This window comes from Balaenoptera musculus, chromosome 3 (assembly GCF_009873245.2).
Source record: "Balaenoptera musculus isolate JJ_BM4_2016_0621 chromosome 3, mBalMus1.pri.v3, whole genome shotgun sequence".
Taxonomy (NCBI): Eukaryota; Metazoa; Chordata; class Mammalia; order Artiodactyla; family Balaenopteridae; genus Balaenoptera; species Balaenoptera musculus.
Window position 1 is genome coordinate 100,270,777 of NC_045787.1, and position 22,366 is coordinate 100,293,142.

At 34.0% G+C, this 22,366-nt stretch overlaps 1 protein-coding gene across 2 annotated transcripts in view; it reads left to right on the forward strand.

Annotated features, from left to right (window-relative positions):
• SNX2 (sorting nexin 2) overlaps positions 1-22,366 on the forward strand; it is a 55,288-nt gene that overhangs the window by 15,832 nt on the left and 17,090 nt on the right. For both annotated transcript variants that reach the window (XM_036848113.1, XM_036848115.1), the window contains exons 2-7: positions 7,938-8,055; positions 12,794-12,957; positions 14,329-14,395; positions 14,730-14,773; positions 16,259-16,400; positions 20,008-20,086. In XM_036848113.1, the coding sequence (XP_036704008.1) occupies positions 7,938-8,055; positions 12,794-12,957; positions 14,329-14,395; positions 14,730-14,773; positions 16,259-16,400; positions 20,008-20,086 (614 nt within the window). The remainder of the gene's footprint in view (positions 1-7,937; positions 8,056-12,793; positions 12,958-14,328; positions 14,396-14,729; positions 14,774-16,258; positions 16,401-20,007; positions 20,087-22,366) is intronic.

Here is a 22,366-nt window from a genome sequence, read left to right on the forward strand (position 1 = left end):
CCACACCATTCCCATCTTGTTCTCCACTCTCAGGCACTGAACTATGATATAAAAGAGTCCTTTTTGTTACATAAACATGCCAGTTTTTCATTCTCTGACTTTGATGTCAGAGAACAATGAATACCCAAGATATTAGAGTAGTATAAACATTCAGTTATGATAAGAATACGTTATAGGTTGTTAATAGTCTACATGTATTATAACTATGGACTGTATTACAATTTTTACTTTGAGTACACATATCTATTTTAGAGAATTGAAGAGGGAAAACGTAGTTTCTTTTTGTTCAGATATTTAGAATTTCTGTTGCTTTTTCTTCATTCATTGTTTCCTCTTGTATCATTTTTCTTAAGCGTAAAGAATATCCTTTAGTGTTTTTTTTAGACCTGGTTTATTCATGATGAATTATCTTATTTGTACTTCATCTGAAAACTATTTTACCTTTATTCCTGAAGGGTATTTTTGCTGTTTATAGATTTGTGGGTAGACAGTTCTTTCTTCCATCACTTTGAAAGTATTCTTAGACTGTTTTCTTAGTCTTTGTGATTTGTGATGAGAAATCTACGGTTATTTTAATTGGTGTCCCCCTGTAAAAATGGGTTTTTTTCTCTCACTACTTTAATTTGTTTCTCTAATACTTTTATTTTTAGCTGTGTGATGATGTGTGTAAACATAGTTTTCTCTGGTTTTATCCTCTTTGAGGTTTGCTCCTATAAATGTATGTCCTTCAACTTCAGGAATTTTCAACCATTTCTTCTGTAAATATTTCTGCAAAAATTTTTCATCTGTCCAGGAACTTCAGTGATATGAGTGTTAGACTTTTTGATATTATCTTACAGACTCCTGAGGCCTTGTTCATTTTTTTTTAATATTTACTTTTTTATTTATTTGGCTGCGTCGGGTCTTAGTTGCAGCATGCGGGATCTTTTGTTGTGGCGCACGGGCTCAGTAGTTGTGGCACAAGGGCTGTCTAGTTGTGGCACATGGGCTTAGTTGCCCTGCAGCATGTGGGGTCTTAGTTCCCCAACCAGGGATCGAACCCGTGTCCCCTGCATTGGAAGGCGGATTCTTAACCACTGGACCACCAGGGAAGTCCCCCTTGTTCATTTTATTCAACTTTTGTTTCACTATTATTCAGATTGGATACTTTATGTGGATTTATTTTCAAGTTCACTGACACTTTTTTCTGTCATCTTCATTCTTTTATTGAACCCATTCTGCGAACTTTTTACTTTAGATAATTTTTTTCAGTTGTGAAATTTTCCTTTTTTTTTTCCTTTTCTTTTTTTTTTTTGGTAGTTTCTGTTTCTTTGCTGTGAACATCTTTCTTTTCATTCACTTCATAAGAATTTACCTTTATCTCATGGAGCATAGTTAGAAAAGCTTTTAAAAGTTTGTTTGATTAATACTTCCAACATCTGAGCTGTTTTGGGGTTGGGATCTGTTGATTGTCTTTTCTCTTGAGATTTGGTCACAGGTTCATTACACAGGCATTAAATTATAGCAGTGAGTTGAGACTGACTTTTTTTTTTTTTTTAATTTTTTATTTATTTATTTATTTATTTATTTTTGCTGTGTTGGGTCTTCGTTTCTGTGCGAGGGCTTTCTCTAGTTGTGGCACGCGGGGGCCTCTCCTCATCGTGGTGCGCGGGCCTCTCACTATCGCGGCCTCTCTTGCTGTGGAGCACAGGCTCCAGACGCACAGGCTCAGTAATCGTGGCTCACGGGCCCAGTTGCTCCGTGGCATGTGGGATCTTCCCAGACCAGGGCTCGAACCCGTGTCCCCTGCATTGGCAGGCAGATTCTCAACCGCTGCGCCACCAGGGAAGCCCGAGACTGACTATTTTTAAAGTTGCGTTTAATTTTTACAAATTTTGTTGCTTTGTTTTTTCAAAGTTATTATCAAGCAAGGTTAACAAATGCAAAAAGAAATCGAATTAGGTGATTTTAGATTTAGAAATTGTGAAATAGTAAAATGTGTAGGTAAAAAAAAAAAAGACTATTATAGCAATTCTGATGTATTTATTTATCTATTTATTCTCATTAAATAGACAAAAAATGGTACTCAAGGAAATTTATGTAACCATAGACAAGTTAGTGTGCAGGCAGAACTAGAATCCAGAGTTTTGATCCCCAGGAAATTTTGGTATTCAAAAATAAAATCTTTGTTCAAAATGAAGTTGAGGGTACAGGTATATTATATGTAGGTCCTTAATGCCTGTATCTTATTAAAAACAAGTACAGTTCTCCCTCAGTATCCACAGGGGATTGGTTCCAGGACATCCCACAGATACCAAAATCCCTTTTATGGAAGTCTCTTATATAAAATGCCATAGTATTTGCATATAATCTATATACATCCTCTTCCATATACTTTAAATCATCTCTAGATTATTTATAATACCTATGTCAATGTAAATGCTTGTAAATAGTTGTAAGTACAAGGTCAATGCTGTGTAAGTGGTTGCTGGTGTGTGGCAAATTCCAGTTTTGCTTTTTGGAACTTTCTGGAATTTACTTTTTTAATATTTTCAATCTTCAGTTGGTTGAATCTGTTGGAACCCCCAGAAACAGGGCCAACTGCTGAAAACATTTATTTTTAATGAGTAGTGTCAGGAAATTGGATCACATGTGTAACTATTTCTCTTATATAATGGCATATTAAAAGCATCTTTCTGTGTCAGTAAATGCCACTCTGCTACTACATTGTTTGAAAAATAGACTACTTTTTAGAGCAGTTTTAAGTTCACAGCAAAATTGAATGGAAGGTATAGAGATTTCCCATATAATGCCCTTACACATGCATTTTCCTTCATTATCAACATCCTCCACCATAGTGGTACATTTGCTTCAATTGGTGAAACCACTTTGACACATCATAATCACCCAAGATCCATAGTTTACATTAAGGTTCACTCTTAGTATTGTACATTCTCTGGGTTTGGACGAATGTATAATGACATGTGTTCACTGTTATAATATCATACAGAGTAGTTTCACTGTCCTAAAAATCCTCTCTGCTCTGCCTATTCACCCCTTCCTTCCCCCAACCCACTGATCTTTTTACTATCTCCATAGCTTTGCCTTTTCCACAGTGTCTTATAGTTGTAATTATACAATATGTAGCTTTTTCAGACTGGCTTCTTTCACTTAGTAATATTTAAGTTTCTTCTGTATTTTTTCATGGTTAGAAAGCTCATTTCCTTTTAGTTTGAATAATATTCCATTGTCTGGATGTACTGTAGTTTATTTACCCATTCACCTACTGAAGAACATCTTCATTGCTTCCAAGTTTTTGCAATTATGAATAAAGCTGCTGTAAACATTATGTGCATGTTTTTGTATGGGCATAAGTTTTCAGCTCCTCTGGATGGATACTAAAGATCACGGTTGCTGGAATGTATGATAAGAGTATGCTCATCTTATAAATGTACTGCCAAATTGTCTTCCATAGTGGCTGTACCACTTTGCATTCCCACCAGCAATGAATGAGTGTTCCTGTTGCTCCACATCCTCATCAGCATTTGGTGTTGTCAGTGTTCCAAATTTTGACCACTTTAATAGGTATATAGAATGTACCACTATGAGGTATAATGGTGTCTCATTGTTGTTTTAATTTGCATTTATCTGATGATATATGATGTGGGGCATGTTTTCATATGCTTATTTGCCATGCTTTTATCTTTGGTGAAGTATCTTGAAGGTTTTTGTCCTATTTTTTTTTTTTTTAAAGAAATTCACGTTCTTTTATTTATTTATTTATTTATTTATTTATTTATGGCTGTGTTGGGTCTTCGTTTCTGCGCGAGGGCTTTCTCTAGTTGCGGCAAGTGGGGACCACTCTTCATCACGGTGCGCGGGCCTCTCACCATCGCAGCCTCTCTTGTTGCGGAGCACAGGCTCCAGACGCGCAGGCTCAGTAATTGTGGCTCACGGGCCCAGTTGCTCCGTGGCATGTGGGATCTTCCCAGACCAGGGCTCGAACCCGTGTCCCCTGCATTGGCAGGCAGATTCTCAACCACTCCGCCACCAGGGAAGCCCTTTTGTCCTATTTTTAAACTGAGTTGTGCATTTTCTAATTGTTGAATTTTAAGAGTTCTTTGTATATTTTGGATAACAGTGCTTTATCAGCTGTGTGTTTTGCAGATATTTTCTCCCAGTCTACAGCTTGTTTTTCCATTTTCTTGACACTGTCTTTTGCAGAGCAGAAGTTTTCATTTTAATTTTAGTGGAGTCTGTCTTATCAAGTCTTTCTTTCATGGATTGTGCCTCTGTTGTATCTAAAAACTCATTTTGAAACCCAAGATCATCTGAATTTTCTCCTATGTTATCTTCTAGAAACTTTATACTTTTGTGCTTTACGTTTAGGTCTGTGATCCATTTTGAGTTGATTTTTGTGAAGGGTGTAAGGTCTGTGTCTAGATTCTTTTTTTTACATGTAGATTTCCAGTTGTTCCAGCACTATTTGTTGAAGAGACTAATTTTTCTCCATTGTATTGCCTTTGCTCATTTGTCAAAAAATCAATTGGCCATATTATGTGGATCTGTGTCTGGGCTCTCTATTCTGTCCCATTAATCTATTCTTTCACCACTACCACACTGTGTTGATTATTGTAGCCTATGGTAAGTCTTGAAGTCAGGTAGCTTCAGTCCTCCCATTTTGTTCTTCTCCTTCAGTAATGTCTCTTCTGGGTTTTTTGCTTCTCCGTGTAAACTTTAGCATCATTTTATCGATAGTCACAAAATAACTTGCCGGGATTTTGATTGGTATTGCATTTAATCTGTGGATCAAGTCAGGAAGAACTGACATCTTGACAATATTGAATCTTCCTATTCATGAATATAGAATATCTCTTCATTTATTTAGTTCTTTAATTTTGTTCATTAGAGGTTTTTAGTTTTCCTCATATGGATGTTGTATTGATACATATTTTGTTAGATTTATTCCTAAAGTATTTAGTTGTTTTGGGTGCTGATGTAAATGGTTTTTTTTTTTTATTTCAAATTCTGTTTGTTTGTTGCTGGTATATAGAAGTGATTAACTTTTGTATGTTAACCTGTATCCTACAGCTTTGCTGTAATTGCTTATTAGTTTTGGGAGCCTTTTTTGTCAGTTCTTCTGGATTTTCTACTTAGAGGATCATGTCATCTGTGAACACAGAGTTTTATTTCTTCCCAATCTATACACCTTTTATTTCCTTTTTTTGTCTTACTGCATTAGCTTGGACTTGCAATATGATGTTGAAAAGCAGTAGTGACAGGGGAAATCCTTGCCTTGTTCCTGATATTGGTGAGATAGCTCTGAGTTTCTCATTAAGTGTGATGTTAGCTCTAGGTTTTTTGTAGCTATTTCTCAAATTGAGGAGGTTCCCCTGTATTCCTAGTTTACTGAGAGCTTTTATCATGAATGGGTGTTGGAGCCACTCTGCTATTTTTATGTAGCTGTGCTTTAGGGTATTTCAAACCTTTCAGTATTATAGACAATCTGGTTGACAAACTTGTGGCCAATTCTTACACATATTTGTAATTATTTTCTTAGAATTCAGTTAACAGATAGTCATTGAGTGTTTGTGGCCAGGAACCTGATAAAAAGTAATAAGCAAAATAAGACATTCTTCTTTCCTTATAGAATTTGTAGTCTATAAACAGATAATAATTATAATATAGTGTGGTAAGAGAAATTATGGCAAAAGAAATAGATATGCTGGGAAGCATATATATCACTCACCTAACCAGACTCAGCTACAGATGAGATTGAGGTTGTCAGGAACATCTTCTAGAAGAAGCTTATAATAAAAGCTTATTTGTTTCCAAATTTCTTCAAGAAAAAATGCTAAGGTAAATAGAGGCCTACCTTTGTGAGAGTTTGGTCTATAAGCATGAGCTCCTGAGAGAAAAGAAAACCGCTTTTTAAAATTTTCCCATAAGGAATTTAAACTGTTTTTGAAAGCTCTTAAGAAATGTCCTCATGCTGTAGAGGATAGTTTACTCAAAAAGCTGATCAGAAAATCTTATGAATTAGGAGTGGCCTTAAAATATTATTCCTCCTTAGGGGCTTCCCTGGCGGCGCAATGGATTAGACTCCACACTCCCAGTGCAGGGGGCCCAGATTTGATCCCTGGTCAGGGAACTAGATCCCACAGGCATGCTGCAACTAAGAGTTCACATGCCACAGCTAAGACCTGGTGCAACCAAATAAATAAGTAAATATTTAAAAAAAAAAAAAAAAAGGAAGAAGAAGAAGAAACATGTCTCAGTGTTCCCTGGACAGTGTTTAAAAAAAGAAAACTTATTCATCCTACAAAAAATTTACTAATCATAAAACAAAGTTGATAATTTACTCTTACTAAAATTAAGAACTTCTATTCATCAATACCTACCATTAAGTGGAAAGGCATTAAGTACGGACTGGGAGAAAAATATTTGTGATACATATCTCACAAAGAACTTGTATCTAGAATATGTAAAGAATTACAAATCAATAGGAACAATAGAAAAAAATAGGGAAAATACTTGAAGAGACCCTTCCCAAAAGAAGATATCCAAATGTCCGTTAATCATAAGAAAAATTGCTCAGCCTCATTATTCATCTGGGAAATGCAAATTCAAACCACAAAAGATACACTCTACACCCTCCATAATAGCTAAAACGAAAAAGATGGAATATAGTAAAGTGTTGACAAGGGTATGGAGCAACTGAAATGTTCATATATTACTGGTGGGAATATAAATTAAATAACCACTTTAGAAGAATGTTTAGTGATATCTTCTAAAGCAGTACACTCACCTGCCCTGTGATCCAGGTATTCCACTCCTAGGTACGTACCAAACAGACATTTGTTCACTGTTTGCTAAAAGATATATGTACTAGAAAGTTTATACAGTACTATTGGTAGTGGTATAAAACTGATAATGAAATTTGAAAACCCAAATGCCCATCAACAGTAGAATGGATCAATTGTGATGTATTTACACAGTGAAATATTTAAAGAAACAAAAATGAGTGTCCTATTATTACATACAATAATATAGAAGAATCTCGTATATATAACATTAAGATCAAAAACCAAATACACAAGAATATATTTTATATGATTCCAGTTCCATGAAGAGCGAAAACAGGAAAAACAAATCCATGTTGGTAGAAGCCTGGGTGGAGAGAGGGTAAAGAATGGGAGGGAGCATGAGTGGAGCTTCTAGAGTTGACGATAATGTTCTATTTCTTGATCTGGGTGCTGATTACACAGGGATGTTGGGTTTGGTAAATATCTAGCTGTGCACTTTTGACGTATACAGCTTCCTTTTTGTTATTTTTTTAAAAAATAGTATTGGTTTTAACTATTACTATAAGAAAACTGTGATAAAACTGAAAGCTTTACAATCTTCATTCCATTTTGCTGACCTTTGTACTTTAAAAAGTACAAAAGTAGTCCCTTAGCTCAGTTGAAATGTAAATATTTGGGGGAGGGCATATTTTTCGTTTGAAACTATAGAAATTTTAGAATATTTGTAGTCTTAATTCAACTACTGTTAAAGCTTCCTCTTACAGTAAAGTAGTAGTTTGAACTTCTTACTGTTGCAACATGTTTTCAAGATCTGATATTTATTATTATGTCATAATATTGTATACTATGTAAATCGTTAAAATTTGTTTTTGTTAATTATAACTCAACATGGCAAATTAGTATATCTAACTGGGTGACTAGAAAAGATTTTATTTTTAAATCTTTAGTGACTTCTTGTTAAGAAAGGAGAAAGTGAGTAAAAGTATGTTTTTGATTCATTCTTACCCTCAAAGGAGGAACTATAAATAGCTGTTTGTCTTCTTCTTTTCTTATATTCAAGAGAATATTCAAGAGAATATTCTATTTCGGTAGTGTATAAAGATATAACAGACAAACATGGCGATCCATTGTCAATTATTGTTTTTTTAACAGTCAAGTCCATCATCTCCAGATCCAGCTAGTCTTATTACAGAAGATATTAGTACAAACTCCAATGGTCCAAAACCTGCAGAAGTTGTGCTGGATGATGACAGAGAAGACCTTTTTGCAGGTAATTATAAATACCTTTATTTTTTAAAAAAATAATTGTCAATTATAGCATATATCCTGTTAGAAAATATTCTCTAAAGCAAAACTGACATTTTGTGTAAAGTATTAGTGGTAGCTCTTCTTGTTACCAACTTAGGAGGATAGGAAATTTCAGTTAATTTGCTTTGTGAAAAATAAAGACTGTTGAAAGAAGCACGAATGTGATCCTTTCTGGTTTTAAGCCTGTGAAAATAAGTCACACTAATAATTTGATTATTTTGATCAGTACTTGGACTCAAACTAATGGTTGTGGCACTCATACATTGAGAAATAGCAAGTGATTATATTTTCTTATTACTTACAAGTTGTCACAAAGCAAAATTAAACTCTGGATTTAAAAATCACTTAATTTAGGGAGTTCCCTGGTGGCGCAGTGGTTAAGAATCCGCCTGCCAATGCAGGGGACATGGGTTCGATCCCTGGTCCAGGAGGATCCCACATGTTGTGGAGCATCTAAGCCCGTGCACCACAACTACTGAGCCTGCGCTCTAGAGCCCACAAGCCACAACTACTGAAGCCTGCATGCCTAGAGCCCATGCTCTCCAACAAGAGAAGCCGCTGCAATGAGAAGCCTGTGCACCACAAGAGAGAGTAGCCCCCGCTCTCCACAACTAGAGAAAGCCTGCACGCAGCAATGAAGACCCAATGCAGCCAAAAATAAATAAAATAAATTTTTTTTAAATAAAAAAATAATTTAAAACAATCACTTAATTTATAGTCTGTATATATTTGAAATCTGTTTTAATAAAATGCTTCAGTATTTACCACATGTTCCATTTTGATTGAATTTTAGGTGAGTAAATTGATGCTTCAGGAATTTATTTTTGATATGGGGGCAGGATTTGGTGTAGTCCATTCTACCTTTTAAAAAATTGGACTCTTCAAAACAGTTTTCTGTTTTAAGATTAAAATTTAGGTACAAATTAATGTTTGGATAGTAAAAAGAAAAATCTTCCTTAGAATTAGTGACACAAATAATTAAAATAGTAAATCTTTGTGTGTTTAAGAGCTTAATTTACCTAAACTGGCTTTCATGAGTTAAAACTTAATAATACATCCTCAGCTTTTATAGTGGTTGAATATTCAAACCATCCTGTATTTTTTTTACAAATTTTTTTTTTTTTTTTTTTTTTTTTGACTGCGTTGGGTCTTCGTTGCCACGAGGGCTTTCTCTAGTTGTGGCGAGTGGGGGCTACTCCTTGGTTGTGGTGCTGTGGCTTCTCTTCTTGTGGAGCATGGGCTCTAGGCACACGGGCTTCAGTAGTTGCGGCACACGGGCCCTAGAGTGTGCGGGCTTCAGTAGTTGCAGTGCACAGGCTCAGTAGTTGTGGTGCGTGGGCTTAGTTGCTCCGCGGCATGTGGGATCTTCCCGGACCAGGGATCAAACCCGTGTCCCCTGCATTGGCAGGCAGATTTTTAAACACTGTGCCACAAGGGAAGTCCTGGCAGGCAGATTCTTAAGCACTGCGCCACCAGGGAAGTCCCCTACAAATATGTTTAAAGATACAGTCCTCCATCACAGAGGTCTATATAATTTCCTGCTTGTTATATGAAAAGTTTTCACTGCAGATGAATTCATGTATTTTATGAATTCATGTCAGAAAGTTAAAAATGTGATCAAATATCAATCATTTTCTTACCCCCCCCCCTTTTTTTTGTAGCTACCTTACAACTTAGAGTATAATGACAGTTAACCAAAGTTGTAATATTCCTTTTTCTTTCCTTTCATGGACTTTTTTCCAGGCAGTCCTTAAAAGTTTTTTCATGGCATTTATATTTCAATCTGAAAGATGACACAAGTTCTTTCTCTGCTGAGTAGGTGCTAATCTAAAATTGTGCCTATTCCTCTAATAGAGGGTCATACGTAGAACACTTGGATTATCCATTTTATTAAAGGATCTTTCACCTTTAAGTCTCAGAATTCTGTTAATGAGTGTGCTGAAACTCTAAAAACAGAACTGTGTGTGTGTGTTTGTGTAAGGAAAGAGGGTTTTCTTGTTTACAGTGTGCCCAGCTGATCAAACAGTTTGCCACATGAGGATTATACAGTGATATTTGCCCACTAAGCTTGATTAGAAAAATCTTTCTTTGGGTTTTAGTCTACCTAGTGCAGCCTATACTAAATATAATGATACAAATATGGTCAATGTCAGTGTTTGTTTTGTTTGTCTTTGTTTTTAAGGAGAGACATGGACTAAGCAGTAAAAATAGTTGTTTCTTTTGTTACCTGCAGACACTTTTTTATGCTTTATCTTTTATCTTAAACTCAGCTGCATTTCATAATGACATCATTAGGTGTTCTAAGACATGTATCAGAGGAGAAACTATAGATATTGCTCTAGTGATTTAGCCATTTGGTTTTAAAACCATAAGAAGATTAGATTGTAATTGGCATGTATGCTCATGTATTTTGGGTAGCATTTCAAATACTATTATGTCAGAAGTGGTATTAGAAAAAGTTCCAGCGTGACTTTTGTTACTGTTATTAGCTTACTTACAGAGTGTTCACCAAATATGGGTGACTACAGAGCCCCTTTCCACCATTACTTACATCCTGCACTAAGCTACACTGAACATACTAGGAAACTGTCCTAGAAGAATAAGGGAGGGTGAGCAAATTGCCAATATTGAAATTGTCCTAGACTTTTAGAACTTGTTTCTGCCAGGGTATTTAGCTTATTTCACTTACGCTTTTCAGCAAATGATACCAAATCTAATGAGTATTCCTTTGTTTAAAAAATTCTCTGGTGTCTATGGTATGAGTGAAATATTACTTAGCTGACATTGACATAATCAATTTATACTTATCTGCAAAGTATCTTTTCCAAGGAAATGCTAATCTTTGTACTTACATATGGGGCATTTTATGGAATCTTTAGGTCTGGTTTTAATTAATTTTTGTTAATTTGTAGTATGTTAGATCACTTTTACTAAAATAATTTTTCTTGGGAAGAATTTAAAGCAAATTGTACATTGGTATGCTGAACCTAAATCTCTATCCATTTTATTTTCTTTTTTAAAAAATTTTTACTTATTTTTTTACTGAGGTATAGTTGATGTACAATATTATATAAGTTTCAGGTTATGACATAGTGATTCACAATTTTTAAAGTTTATGCTCCATTTATAGTTATAAAATATTGGCTGTATTCCTTGTGCTGTGCAGTATACCCTTGTAGCTTATTTATTTTATGCATAGTAGTTTGTACCTCCTAATCCAAGAGGTAAGATACCACTTCAGGTAAATAACATGTTACTAGTGATATACTTTTTGAGGTATTAAAATGACTCACTGACTATCATTACTACCTTCCCAAACCTCAAGGAATGTAGGAAACTCAGGTTAGAAACGGCTGATCTGATCCTGTTTCCTTTATAGTCCTGCCTGCCTTTTCCTGGTAGCATTCTATAAGCCAACAGATTATCATTTTGGCCACTGGTTGTAATTTTCACTTTTCTGGCTTTGCTTTTAGCTTATGCTATTATGGTTGACTCCTGAACAGTATGAGTTTGAACTGCTTGGGTCCACTAATATGAATTTTTTTTAATTAGCAGATACTACAGTACAACTTGATCTGAGGTTGATTGCATCCAAAGATGTGGAACCTCAAATACAGAGGAGCCACATATATGGAGGGCCCAACTATAAGTTATACTCAGATTTTTGACTGTGTGGAGGGTCGGTGGCCCTAACCCCCACGTTGTTCAAGGGTCAACTGTATTTCATTTTCGTGGATGCTTCCCTCATTTTTTCTCTAAACTCATTCAGATCTTCTCAATTCAGTTTCGTAAAATATTCCTCATTTTCCCCAGCCTAAATTATTCTGTCCCACTTCAACTCAAATGATAGCGTTTATTCTTTAGTTCGTACAGCAATTAAATGTCTTGTAATTTTCTTTTTATTGTTCTCTTGGCTGTTATTTTTCTTTTATTATTATTTAACATTCCACATGCTTATGTCTTGTTTTCCCAACTAGATTATAAACTCCCTGAGGGCAGGTATGATATTTTACATTTCTTTATGGTTCTCCATTGCATTTAGCACAATGTTACATAGCTTGTAGACATTCAGTTTATTGATTTGATTTGTTTTTAAATATATTTAATTTTAGATTTTTCAAATGAATGAACACTTTAAATGAAAACCTAAGCACCTATTTGTTTTGCGTCGTATTTGTGTGTTCAGCTAATATCCAGTAATCTTTAGCGGTTAATTGCTTTAGATTACTAACATTGTGGACTTTCCATAACAAATTTTCAATCCCAGTTGGGATAGTTCTGGGCAGTTTTCTGCCATGAAATTTGTGTTCATATGTATAAAAGAATAGTAATGTTGGCCTGAATACAAGATTTTGGAAGGTAAGTTATCACAAGTATTAGATATATTACAGATCCAAACACAAATGAATGTGGAATTATCCACATCATTGCTTTCCTACTGGCTTTATCCCTACCACTAGTATAGATAATTATGCTGACTTACTGGAATTCTTCCTAAAATCAGCAAAGTCACTGTTGGTTTTAAAGTTTTGATAAACAATTAAGGAGGGATTCATAAATTATTTATAACAATTATTTTAAAATAATATTTTGATATTGTGAATCATATAAAAATATTTTTCATAATTTATTGACTGCTCTGTAGACTATTGGGAGTTTGTTACCAGTGTCCTCAACTAACTTGTTTAATTTTTATCTAGAAGCTACAGAAGAAGTTTCTCTGGACAGTCCAGAAAGGGAACCTATACTCTCCTCAGAACCTTCTCCTGCAGTCACACCTGTGACCCCCACGACACTCATTGCTCCCAGAATTGAATCAAAGAGTATGTCTGCTCCTGTGATCTTTGACAGATCCAGGGAGGAGGTATGGAAAAATGTTTATATTCTAAGTTAATATGTAAATAATACATTTTTTGTCCCCCACCCAACATTTCTTTACTGTTAGTCATTTGTAATCAAAGCCTTTTAGAAATGGTTGGAAAAGAACACTGAACTAAAGAGGTCAGGTGGTTTGGCTTCTAATTTTATCCCACCCCTTTTTCATCCAGTAACTTGGGCACATCACTTTCCTCCTCAAGTCAAGCAGTTTGTCATTTGTGATCTCATGATGGTAATGTGTGCCTCTCAGTGTTCCTTCCTCTCTTGGTCAAATAAGGTAATGTCTGAAAGTGCTTTGAAAACTTAATCACAATAAAGTGGTATCTTGAGTAATTTTATTTGATAAAAGTATGTAATAAATGTTAATGGTTTTGTCAGCAGAGTAAGAGATGTGTTGTGAGTGGAGAGGAAGCATGAGGACATTCTAAGGTGTAATGATGGTGTTTTTTCTTAATCTACATTCTGGTTACGAAGATGTGTTTACTTTGTAAAAATTATTGAGCTATTTACCTAGGATTTATATACTTTATGTGTATTACAGTTCAAATAAGGCTTACTTTTAAAAAATCTGTACAGGAGGGCAACTTTGAAAAAAGTTATTAGAAAAACAGCCTTTTTTTTTTTGGTAGCCTTAGACTATTAATATTGCTTTTAAAATTTGCAAGATTTAAGTTTCTGTGTTTTCTTCTTGAAAGTAACAAAACTTTCCCTCAGAACTGCTATTAATAAGGATTGCTTATTTATAATGGATAAAAAGTGCTTCTCTGTAGTCCCGTAGGTTTATCATTTTTCCTACTTCTTTTTTCAGTGAGCTTTATAGTGCTTTCATTGGCTTCAAGAAGAACATGTGTTTACTAGGTAATTGGTGAAATCATGATGCTCAAGTTGCTTATAATTCCTGCAAGTATGTAGGATTCTACTGGCAAAAGTAATGGCTACCTCCTGGTTTTTAAAGAGGAGAGATACAACTTTGAAAAATACTAATATTAAAAAAAATCAAGGAATTAATTATTTTCATAATCTGAATCTGAAGATTGAGTATATAGAACAAAAACATTCCACAATTATTCCTACAGAAGACTACAACATTTTCTCTACATCTGAGGAGTTGGAGGAACACAAGATTTTCTGTTCCTTCTCCCAGTGATCCTTTTCCTGTTGTCTTTGTGTGTGTGTATTTTTTACATAGTCAGGAAATGTGAAAGCTTTTACTGTTTTTCATAAATGGAGTGCTGAGTGACTTTTCAAATTGATGTGACAGTGACCCTAATAAAAGATAGATGGTAAAAATTATAGTTATTAGTATTATGACAATAATATAAACTGGAATCTTTAATAACAAAAAAATTTTTTCTAGATTGAAGAAGAAACAAATGGAGATGTTTTTGATATAGAAATTGGTGTATCAGATCCAGAGAAAGTTGGTAAGTTAATATATATTATATTTTGTACTTGCTCCTTTTTGGTAATTAGCTTGGTTGTTAATGTGCTATTTTTCTTAACTAAATGCATTGTTACAATATTAAAATGGTGCTTTTATTTTTAAACTCGTGGCAGCTTGTTTTGTTTTTTTCCCAGCTTTATTGAGGTATAATTGACAAATAAAAATTGTGTGTATTTAGGATGTACAATGTGATGATTTAATATATGTTATAAAATGATTACCACAATCAAGTTAATGTATTACCTCACATAGTTACCTTGTGTGTGTGCATGTGGTTAAGCTTATGATTTTTAATAGTTTGACTTTTCTTGTAGGTGATGGCATGAATGCTTACATGGCTTATAGAGTAACAACAAAGGTAAGCCTTTTGCTCCTTTAAAAAAATATTGAGCCCTCACCACGTGTAGTATGAGGATACCACAGTGATTAAGGTGTAAGTGATCACTGTCTTTACAAAGGTTATCATCCAGTAAAAGTTGCATATAAATAGCTACTATGAGTTCTGAGTGGTTTGGTAGGTAAAGTATTCTGGGAGAGTATGCGGGAAGGGAGCTAATCTAGGCAAAGGTAGGAGAAGTGATTTGGGTGGGAGAGGGGCAAAGGGATTTGCTTATGTAAAAGCCAGAAATCAAGAAAGCATTGTTCTTTCTAGAATCTGCAGGAAGTGGTGCCAGATTAAATTGTTTGGCAGTAAGCCTTCCTATATTATGAACAGCCACATTAGGAATTTGGCCTTCATCCTTAGTATATATAATGGAGAACCATTGAAGAGGTTCAAACAAGAATGTGGTACAATTGATTTTTGTTCTAGAAAGCTCTCTCTGACTCAGTATGGATTGGGAGGATCAAAGTAAAGGTCTGGATTTTGAGTTAAGAAGCGGTTGCAATCCTTAAAGGGATTGTAGGCCTTCAAATCTTAAAGAGAGAGGATCTGAAACAGTCCTAGCTGTGAGAAGTGATTCTTAATACTAAGGAATTAGTTCTAGGGATGAGTGAAATAAATGGCTTCTTGTGATGTATAGGAGGTAGAATCAGTAGAACTTGGATGTAAGGAGTGAGGAAGGGGGGATGCCTAAGTGTGTGGTTTTTTTTTTTAATCTTTATTGGAGTATAATTGCTTTACAATGGTGTGTTAGTTTCTGTTGTACAACAAAGTGAATCGGCTGTAAGTATACATATTTCCCCATATTCCCTCCCTCTTGAGCCTCCCTCCCATGCCTAAGTTTTTGTCTAGAGGAACTTTGTGATTGTTGGAGTGATCCTGGAGAAGAGACAACACAAGGGGAGGAACACAGTATGGAGTCAGATTTGTTAATTCATTGAACAGATACTTATATATTAAATACCTTGGGGTCAGGCTCTTTTCCAAGGACTACAGTATAGTAGTAAACAACACAAAGAAATGCCCTTCACTCATGGAACTTATGTTTGAGCAGGGAAAAATATGGTGAAATTGAGGTGGCAGTGACATTTAAGTGGAGGTTTCCCTTGGGCTATGTATTATTGAACTGAAGCTCAGAGGAGATCTGGGCCAGAGGTAAAGGTTTAAGAATCATTAGCATAAATACAGGTAGAGTCAATGAGATGAGTTAAGGGTAGAATAAAGCAAACATTTTCTGTCCTCTTAAGTCTCTGTAAAAAAAAATAAAAAAAAAATCTATGATTTGGGTTTTTTTCAGTTGTTAGAAATCTTTACATCACATTAGTTAGCTACTCTGCATTTTTTTCAGAGTAGATCAGTGTGTGTGATATGTATATATGCATGTTCACAATTATGTACTACATTAACTTCTAAAAAATTGTTTAGTATTCAAAATTTGAAATACCTCTTCTTCACTTGTAGACTTCTCTTTCCATGTTCAGTAAGAGTGAATTTTCAGTTAAAAGAAGATTTAGTGACTTTCTCGGTTTGCATAGCAAGTTAGCAAGCAAGTATTTACATGTCGGTTATATTGTGCCACCAGCTCCAGAAAAGAGTATAGTAGGTAAGTATGAATTTTTAAAAATTTATTGTTGTTACTCTTACTAGTTAAGTTTTAACTGTATAGATGTGTATATTCCATGATCATTCACTATCATGACATCTCAATATCTAGAGATACTGAATTTAAGTATTCTGTTTATGATAGTCATTCATCAACTGAAGAGTGTATAGCTAAGTTTTATTTTCTAACACTTGAGGATTTGATTTGTATAATGTAATGATGTTAGATATTTGACAAGGTGAAAGCAACTAAAAACCCTTTTAGGGTCATTAGAGTACCTTATTACTGAGTAACACTTGGAGAATATTCAATATTATTAGTATATTAACATTTTTCTAAGGGTTTGGAGGTGTTTTGTGCTTAGCTATACATTGTACAAAAAGATTTGATCTAGCCTTGCTCACACAGGAGCTATTCATAGATTTTTATTTATCTTTATTTTTTTATATACATGATTATTATTCTGAAAAATATTCAAAATGAATTTTACTTATCTTTAAGTTATTGTTTTTACTTTTTTAAACATTTGATTTGAAAAGCAGTTTTATCCATATCTTTTTATGATTTTTGAAGCCTGATATATTTAAATGTATTTATTATATTCTTTCTCTTTTTTAATTTTTTTTTTTTTTATAAATTTATTTAATTTATTTATTTCTGACAGCTTTGGGTCTTTGTTGCTGTGCGTGGGCTTTCTCTAGTTGCGGCGAGCGGGGGTTACTCTTCATGGCAGTGCGTGGGCTTCTCATTGCGGTGGCTTCTGGTTGTAGAGCACAGGCTCTAGGCACTCGGGCTTCAGTAGTTGTGGCATGTGGGCTCAGTTGTTGTGGCTCGCGGGCTCTAGAGCGTAGGCTCAGTAGTTGTGGCGCATGGGCTTAGTTGCTCCGCGGCATGTGGGATCTTCCTAGACCAGGGCTCGAACCCATGTTTCCTGCATTGGCAGGTGGATTCTTAACCACTGCACCACCAGGGAAGTCCCTATTATATGAGAATTTTTAAATTGTATTTATTAATGTACTTATTTTAAAAATAATAAACTCATTACCTGTTAACAAATAAAAAAATTTTGTGAAAAATAATTTTTATAAGACAAAAAAATTTAATAAGAGTGGCTTGCTTCTGTTTTTTTGTTTTTTACATTTTCGCAAAATCTCTTTAAATTGTGGCTTAATAGAAAATGGCTGTATTTTCGTATCTGTTTCTACACTCTACCTGTTGTGATACAACACATCATATAACTTTTGTAAAACTCCACTGAGCTGTCATGAAAGAATGGGAGCAAAAAAGACACAAATAACAGCTTAGTATTATGAAGGTCGATTTTTGTACATATCCCCCACCAGCCCAAAGGGTCTCAGAAACCTTCCGAATATGCTAACCATACTCTGAGAACTGCTAGTCTAGTTAATAATGTTATTTCTCTCTCCTCTAAACTGTCGCTGTAGTATCTTTTGGCCTCCCATTATCTGTGTAGTGAGCTTAAGTTTCATTTATCATAAATTATTTGTAATTAATATCCTTTTTTCTTTAAGTTGTACAACTATTTTTATATATCAAAAGAGAAAAAAACAAAAAATAGTTTTTCTCATTTTGATGGCTAGATACACTAGTTTAGTCCTTAAACATTGAGCCAGAAAAAAAAAATTTTTTTAACTAAATTTTTATGCCCAAGTTTGTTGTGTTTCAAACTAATATTTTGCCCTAATAATCTTCAACCTTCCACAAATTATTGAATTATAAGGAGATTGAAAGAATTTGAGGCAACCACATAAAATGCAGTTAAAAAAAAAAGATATAAAGAAATTAGCAGGAAAAATAATTGTAGTTAAATAAAAGATGAAGCCACGTTAAACAGTTTCCTCTAAATGTGTGCGTAAAGTCTGAACAATTATTGAAGGTGGGTAACAAGTTTTTCTGTGAAGTTCCTGGCAGAAAATCAAGTAGAGAAGCAGTCATTTAAAAAATTTCATATTGTCCATCAATTTTTAAAAATAAAAATGAATATATTGTCTAAGAAAAATTTTAAATATGAGAGGCCCTTTTAATTACATACCCAGTGGTTTTCAAGTAACAAACACAGTGGTGTAATAAGAATAGTAGCTTCTCTTTCCTGGGAAGCTATAACTGCCACTGAAGGAAGAGGGGTCTTTTCATTAGCATATAACTGTTACTGCTTTTATAGAACCTTAGTTGACTTAAAAACACTATTTTCGTGAAGCTTTTAAAAAAGAGCAACAAAGAAGTTGAAAAGTGTTAAGGAGTAACTGCTTACAATAAGTTTTTATTTACCGCGATGGCCCATAATGGTTACTTACCTCTAGGAAGTAGCATGAGCAGAAGATCACAGAATTTAAAAAAGCGAAAAATTATATAGTGGTAAGTTTTTTTTCACAAAAACAGAATATGTGAACTAATTAACATCCCACACCTAGTAGTCCACTCAAGGTAGGTAATTTTAAGTGTTTGAATGAGTTTTCCTTTTCAAACTATTGTATTTCAGAGGAATTATGTTAAAACATTCATAGGTGATATATGGTTTTTCACCAGGTGTACCAACCTGAATAAGAATTACATGGTTTTACATGATCTATTTTTAAATGGCTTTATTGAGATATAATTCACATGCCATACAATTCATCCATTTAAAGCGTATAATTCATTATTAGCTTTTCATATATTCAGACTTGTGCATACCTCACCACAGTCAGTTTTAGAATATTTCTATTACCCCTTAGCCATCATCCTCTAATTTCCTCATCCACCCCCAGTCCTAGGCAATCACTAATTTGCTTTCTATCTCTATAAATTTTCCAATTCTGGACATTTCAAAGAACAGGGAATCATATAATACATGGTCCTTTGTGACAAGCTTCTGTCAACGTAGCATAATATTTTTAAGGTTCATCCATGTTGTACATATGTCATTACTTCATTTCTACAGAATCGAATTTTGAGAGTAAAAAGAACAGGGAAAAGAAGAAAAATCTGCAGTCTGATAGTAGTGTTAAAATTGAAATTACTAATACAGAAATGATTAGCATGATTTTTATTCTCTAAATTTGAAGAGTTCTAAATGTCTCTATGAAAGAGCTCATTATTTCAAACTGTTATAAAACCAGCTATGATAAATAAACAAGAACATGTTCTTAGAATCTGCAACAGAGGAAATACTTAGCATATTAATGGATTACACTTATTTTTATTTTTCTAGTCCCCAAAGTAAAGAACGTTAATTATTGCTCATAAGAGATGAAAATATCAAATGTGCTTAAATTTACTAATTTGAACTCCATTATGCATATTGAAATCCAAATACATTTTAACTTAACAAGGGTTTAATGTATGTCAGATAAAGAGTCCAAACAGTTATAGGTTTAGAAAACTACAGACACAGCTCAACCTCTACTTCAGCTGTACTCTTTTTAAACTTACACTATAAGTACTTGCAATATACAGATATTAATTTCTCAAAACTATGATACTAGTTATAATTTTAGGAGCTTTTTTTCAAGTTCAAATTTAAAATATATTTTAAATTATGCAGAAATGATTATAAAAGAATGTTCCTCAGTAATAGAAAATCATGAGTCTTTCAATTTTTTCAAAGGCATGACCAAGGTCAAAGTGGGTAAAGAAGATTCATCATCCACAGAATTTGTAGAAAAACGAAGAGCAGCTCTTGAAAGGTAATTCTAATTAGCTGTGTTTTATTGCTCTCATGTTTTTACTTCAGTAATGTAAGTCTAATTCCATTAAATGGCACAAGTATATTTTCAGTATTAAAATTCTCAAAGTACCACTTGATTACTCTTAGTCAGTGCTATAAGCTTTTATTAAGAAAATTGATTCATTCAGAAACACAGTACTGTATACTTGTTCCATTTTTATTCTCATTAGTAGTCTAACAAAGTAATACCTATTTTCATCTGAATTAAGTTTTCCTTTGAATTATTACTTGGTGATACGGAAATGTTACTAAATACAATGAAAAATTAGGTTTGTGCTCCCTCCTTCAATTCTTTATAATTGATTTTGACTTGAGTGTACAGAAGTATTAGTCATTGCTCGAGTTGACTGTATAGTTAAAGGCTGATAGATATATATGCTGTGCCTTGCTTTAGACTTCTTGACCTGACACATTTCCTATGGCTTTGAAGACTTGTGTTCATTGTGGCCGACTAAACGGGAAATGGATGGGAGGAATCCCACTCCCAGAATCTTAACATTTCTTCCTTGCTATGCTGAAAATGTGAGAAAACAAGTTGAAAAATATCTTAAAGCCCAATTTATAGTACATAAGTTGGTAATTACCTGGACTTAATACATTTTCTAATTTCGTAGTTTTTGTTTGTTATTTTAATTGAATTTGCTTATTTGTTCTCTGTCTTATTTTCTCTCTTGGCTTAAAATTAGTGGTTGGCATAGATAGGACAGATTTTAGGAAATAGTATATATATCTATAGGGTACAGATTATTTTGTAAAACTCTTTTTGAGGCAGTGTATTTCTGGGTTTTAGTAATAAATTGTTTCAATTTTAAGAAAATACCACAGTAAAGTCAGGTTTGAACAATTTGCAATAAGAAAAGCTAGTGTGCAGCTTAAAATCTTAAAGACTTAAAAGATGAGATTATGTCTATGAGACTCAGCAGTTACTCAGGAAAAGGATTTAAATTGCATCGAAAGAAGTTTATTTTAGGCATTAGAATTGATTCTCTTGTGAAAGAGGTCATAGAATGAGTGTTTTTAAGAGTAAAGGTAGATAATGTGCTGCCTTGATTTTGCTTAGTCCTTCCTGAAAGTGTAACCATGACCTTCTGAGAAGCCTTTCCAGTCCTATTTTTCTATGAGTAAATTTGAAATATTTTGGATGGCATTCTTGATAAGGAACTTAATGAAGATTTATTGTACCAAGGGCATATAATTTGATTCTACATTCATCTTCCTTTTAACTTGAATGCATTGCATAGTACTTAAACCATATCTTCATTCACTGTGTAATACTGAGGAGAGTTTTAAGGAAATATTGAAGCTTGACCTAGTGCATATGTGAAGATAGTTTCTTACTGATAAATATTACTTGTTAAATACTGCCTTAGTGGAATTTGCAGTAGTGGGGGAAAAAAAAAAAGGAAACAGTGTACTGTGAGTTCATTTGCATTAGAAAAGATAACTAAAGAAAATATAGGTGTAAAGGCACAGAAGCAAAGGAACTAGAATGATTTTTCTCAAGTGATTTTTCTGTGGCATTTCTTAAAATTTAAACATTAGAATAGGCATATCTGTGGATGTATAACCTAGTTGGATCTGGTGGGTCAAGGAAGTATTTCTTTGTTTACACTATCTTGAACAAAAGGATAAACATCTGGTATTGAAATATGAGAAGAGAAAGGGAGTGGTTAAGAACCCAAGTAATTCGCCTGTGCCACATTCAGTAAAGTAAGCAGAAATTACTTCTAAGTATCCCGAAGATCGCTCACTTGATTTTCTTAAGAGTGCTTCATACCTTACCTACAAGCATATTGAATTTATTTTATAGTAAGGATACACTTCTGTAAATATAAACTAAGAAATGTAAAGTAGCATTATACAGTGTGTAGCGTTTTAGAATCCTTTCTCTGTTGAAGCCTGCACTCCATTACACACTACACACTATCTGTGAGGCCTTGGACAAGTTATTTAACTTAAATTCATTGTTCCTTTTCTCTAAAATGTTAAGTGTATCATAACAAGCACCTGAAAACCCAACTGGCAAAGCCTAAACAGTTAGTGTCGGTTGATTAATCCATTCGTTCATATCAGGAAGTTTGGAGGTAGGCAGATGTTTAGTATTACCAAATCCATCAGGAAATCCTATTGCTTCCTTCTGATATCTGGACAACCATTTTTTCACCCGTTCACTACTAGTCCAAATGTCTGAATTAACTGCGGTAGACTCCTCTTTGGTCTCCCTGTTTCCATCCTTGTA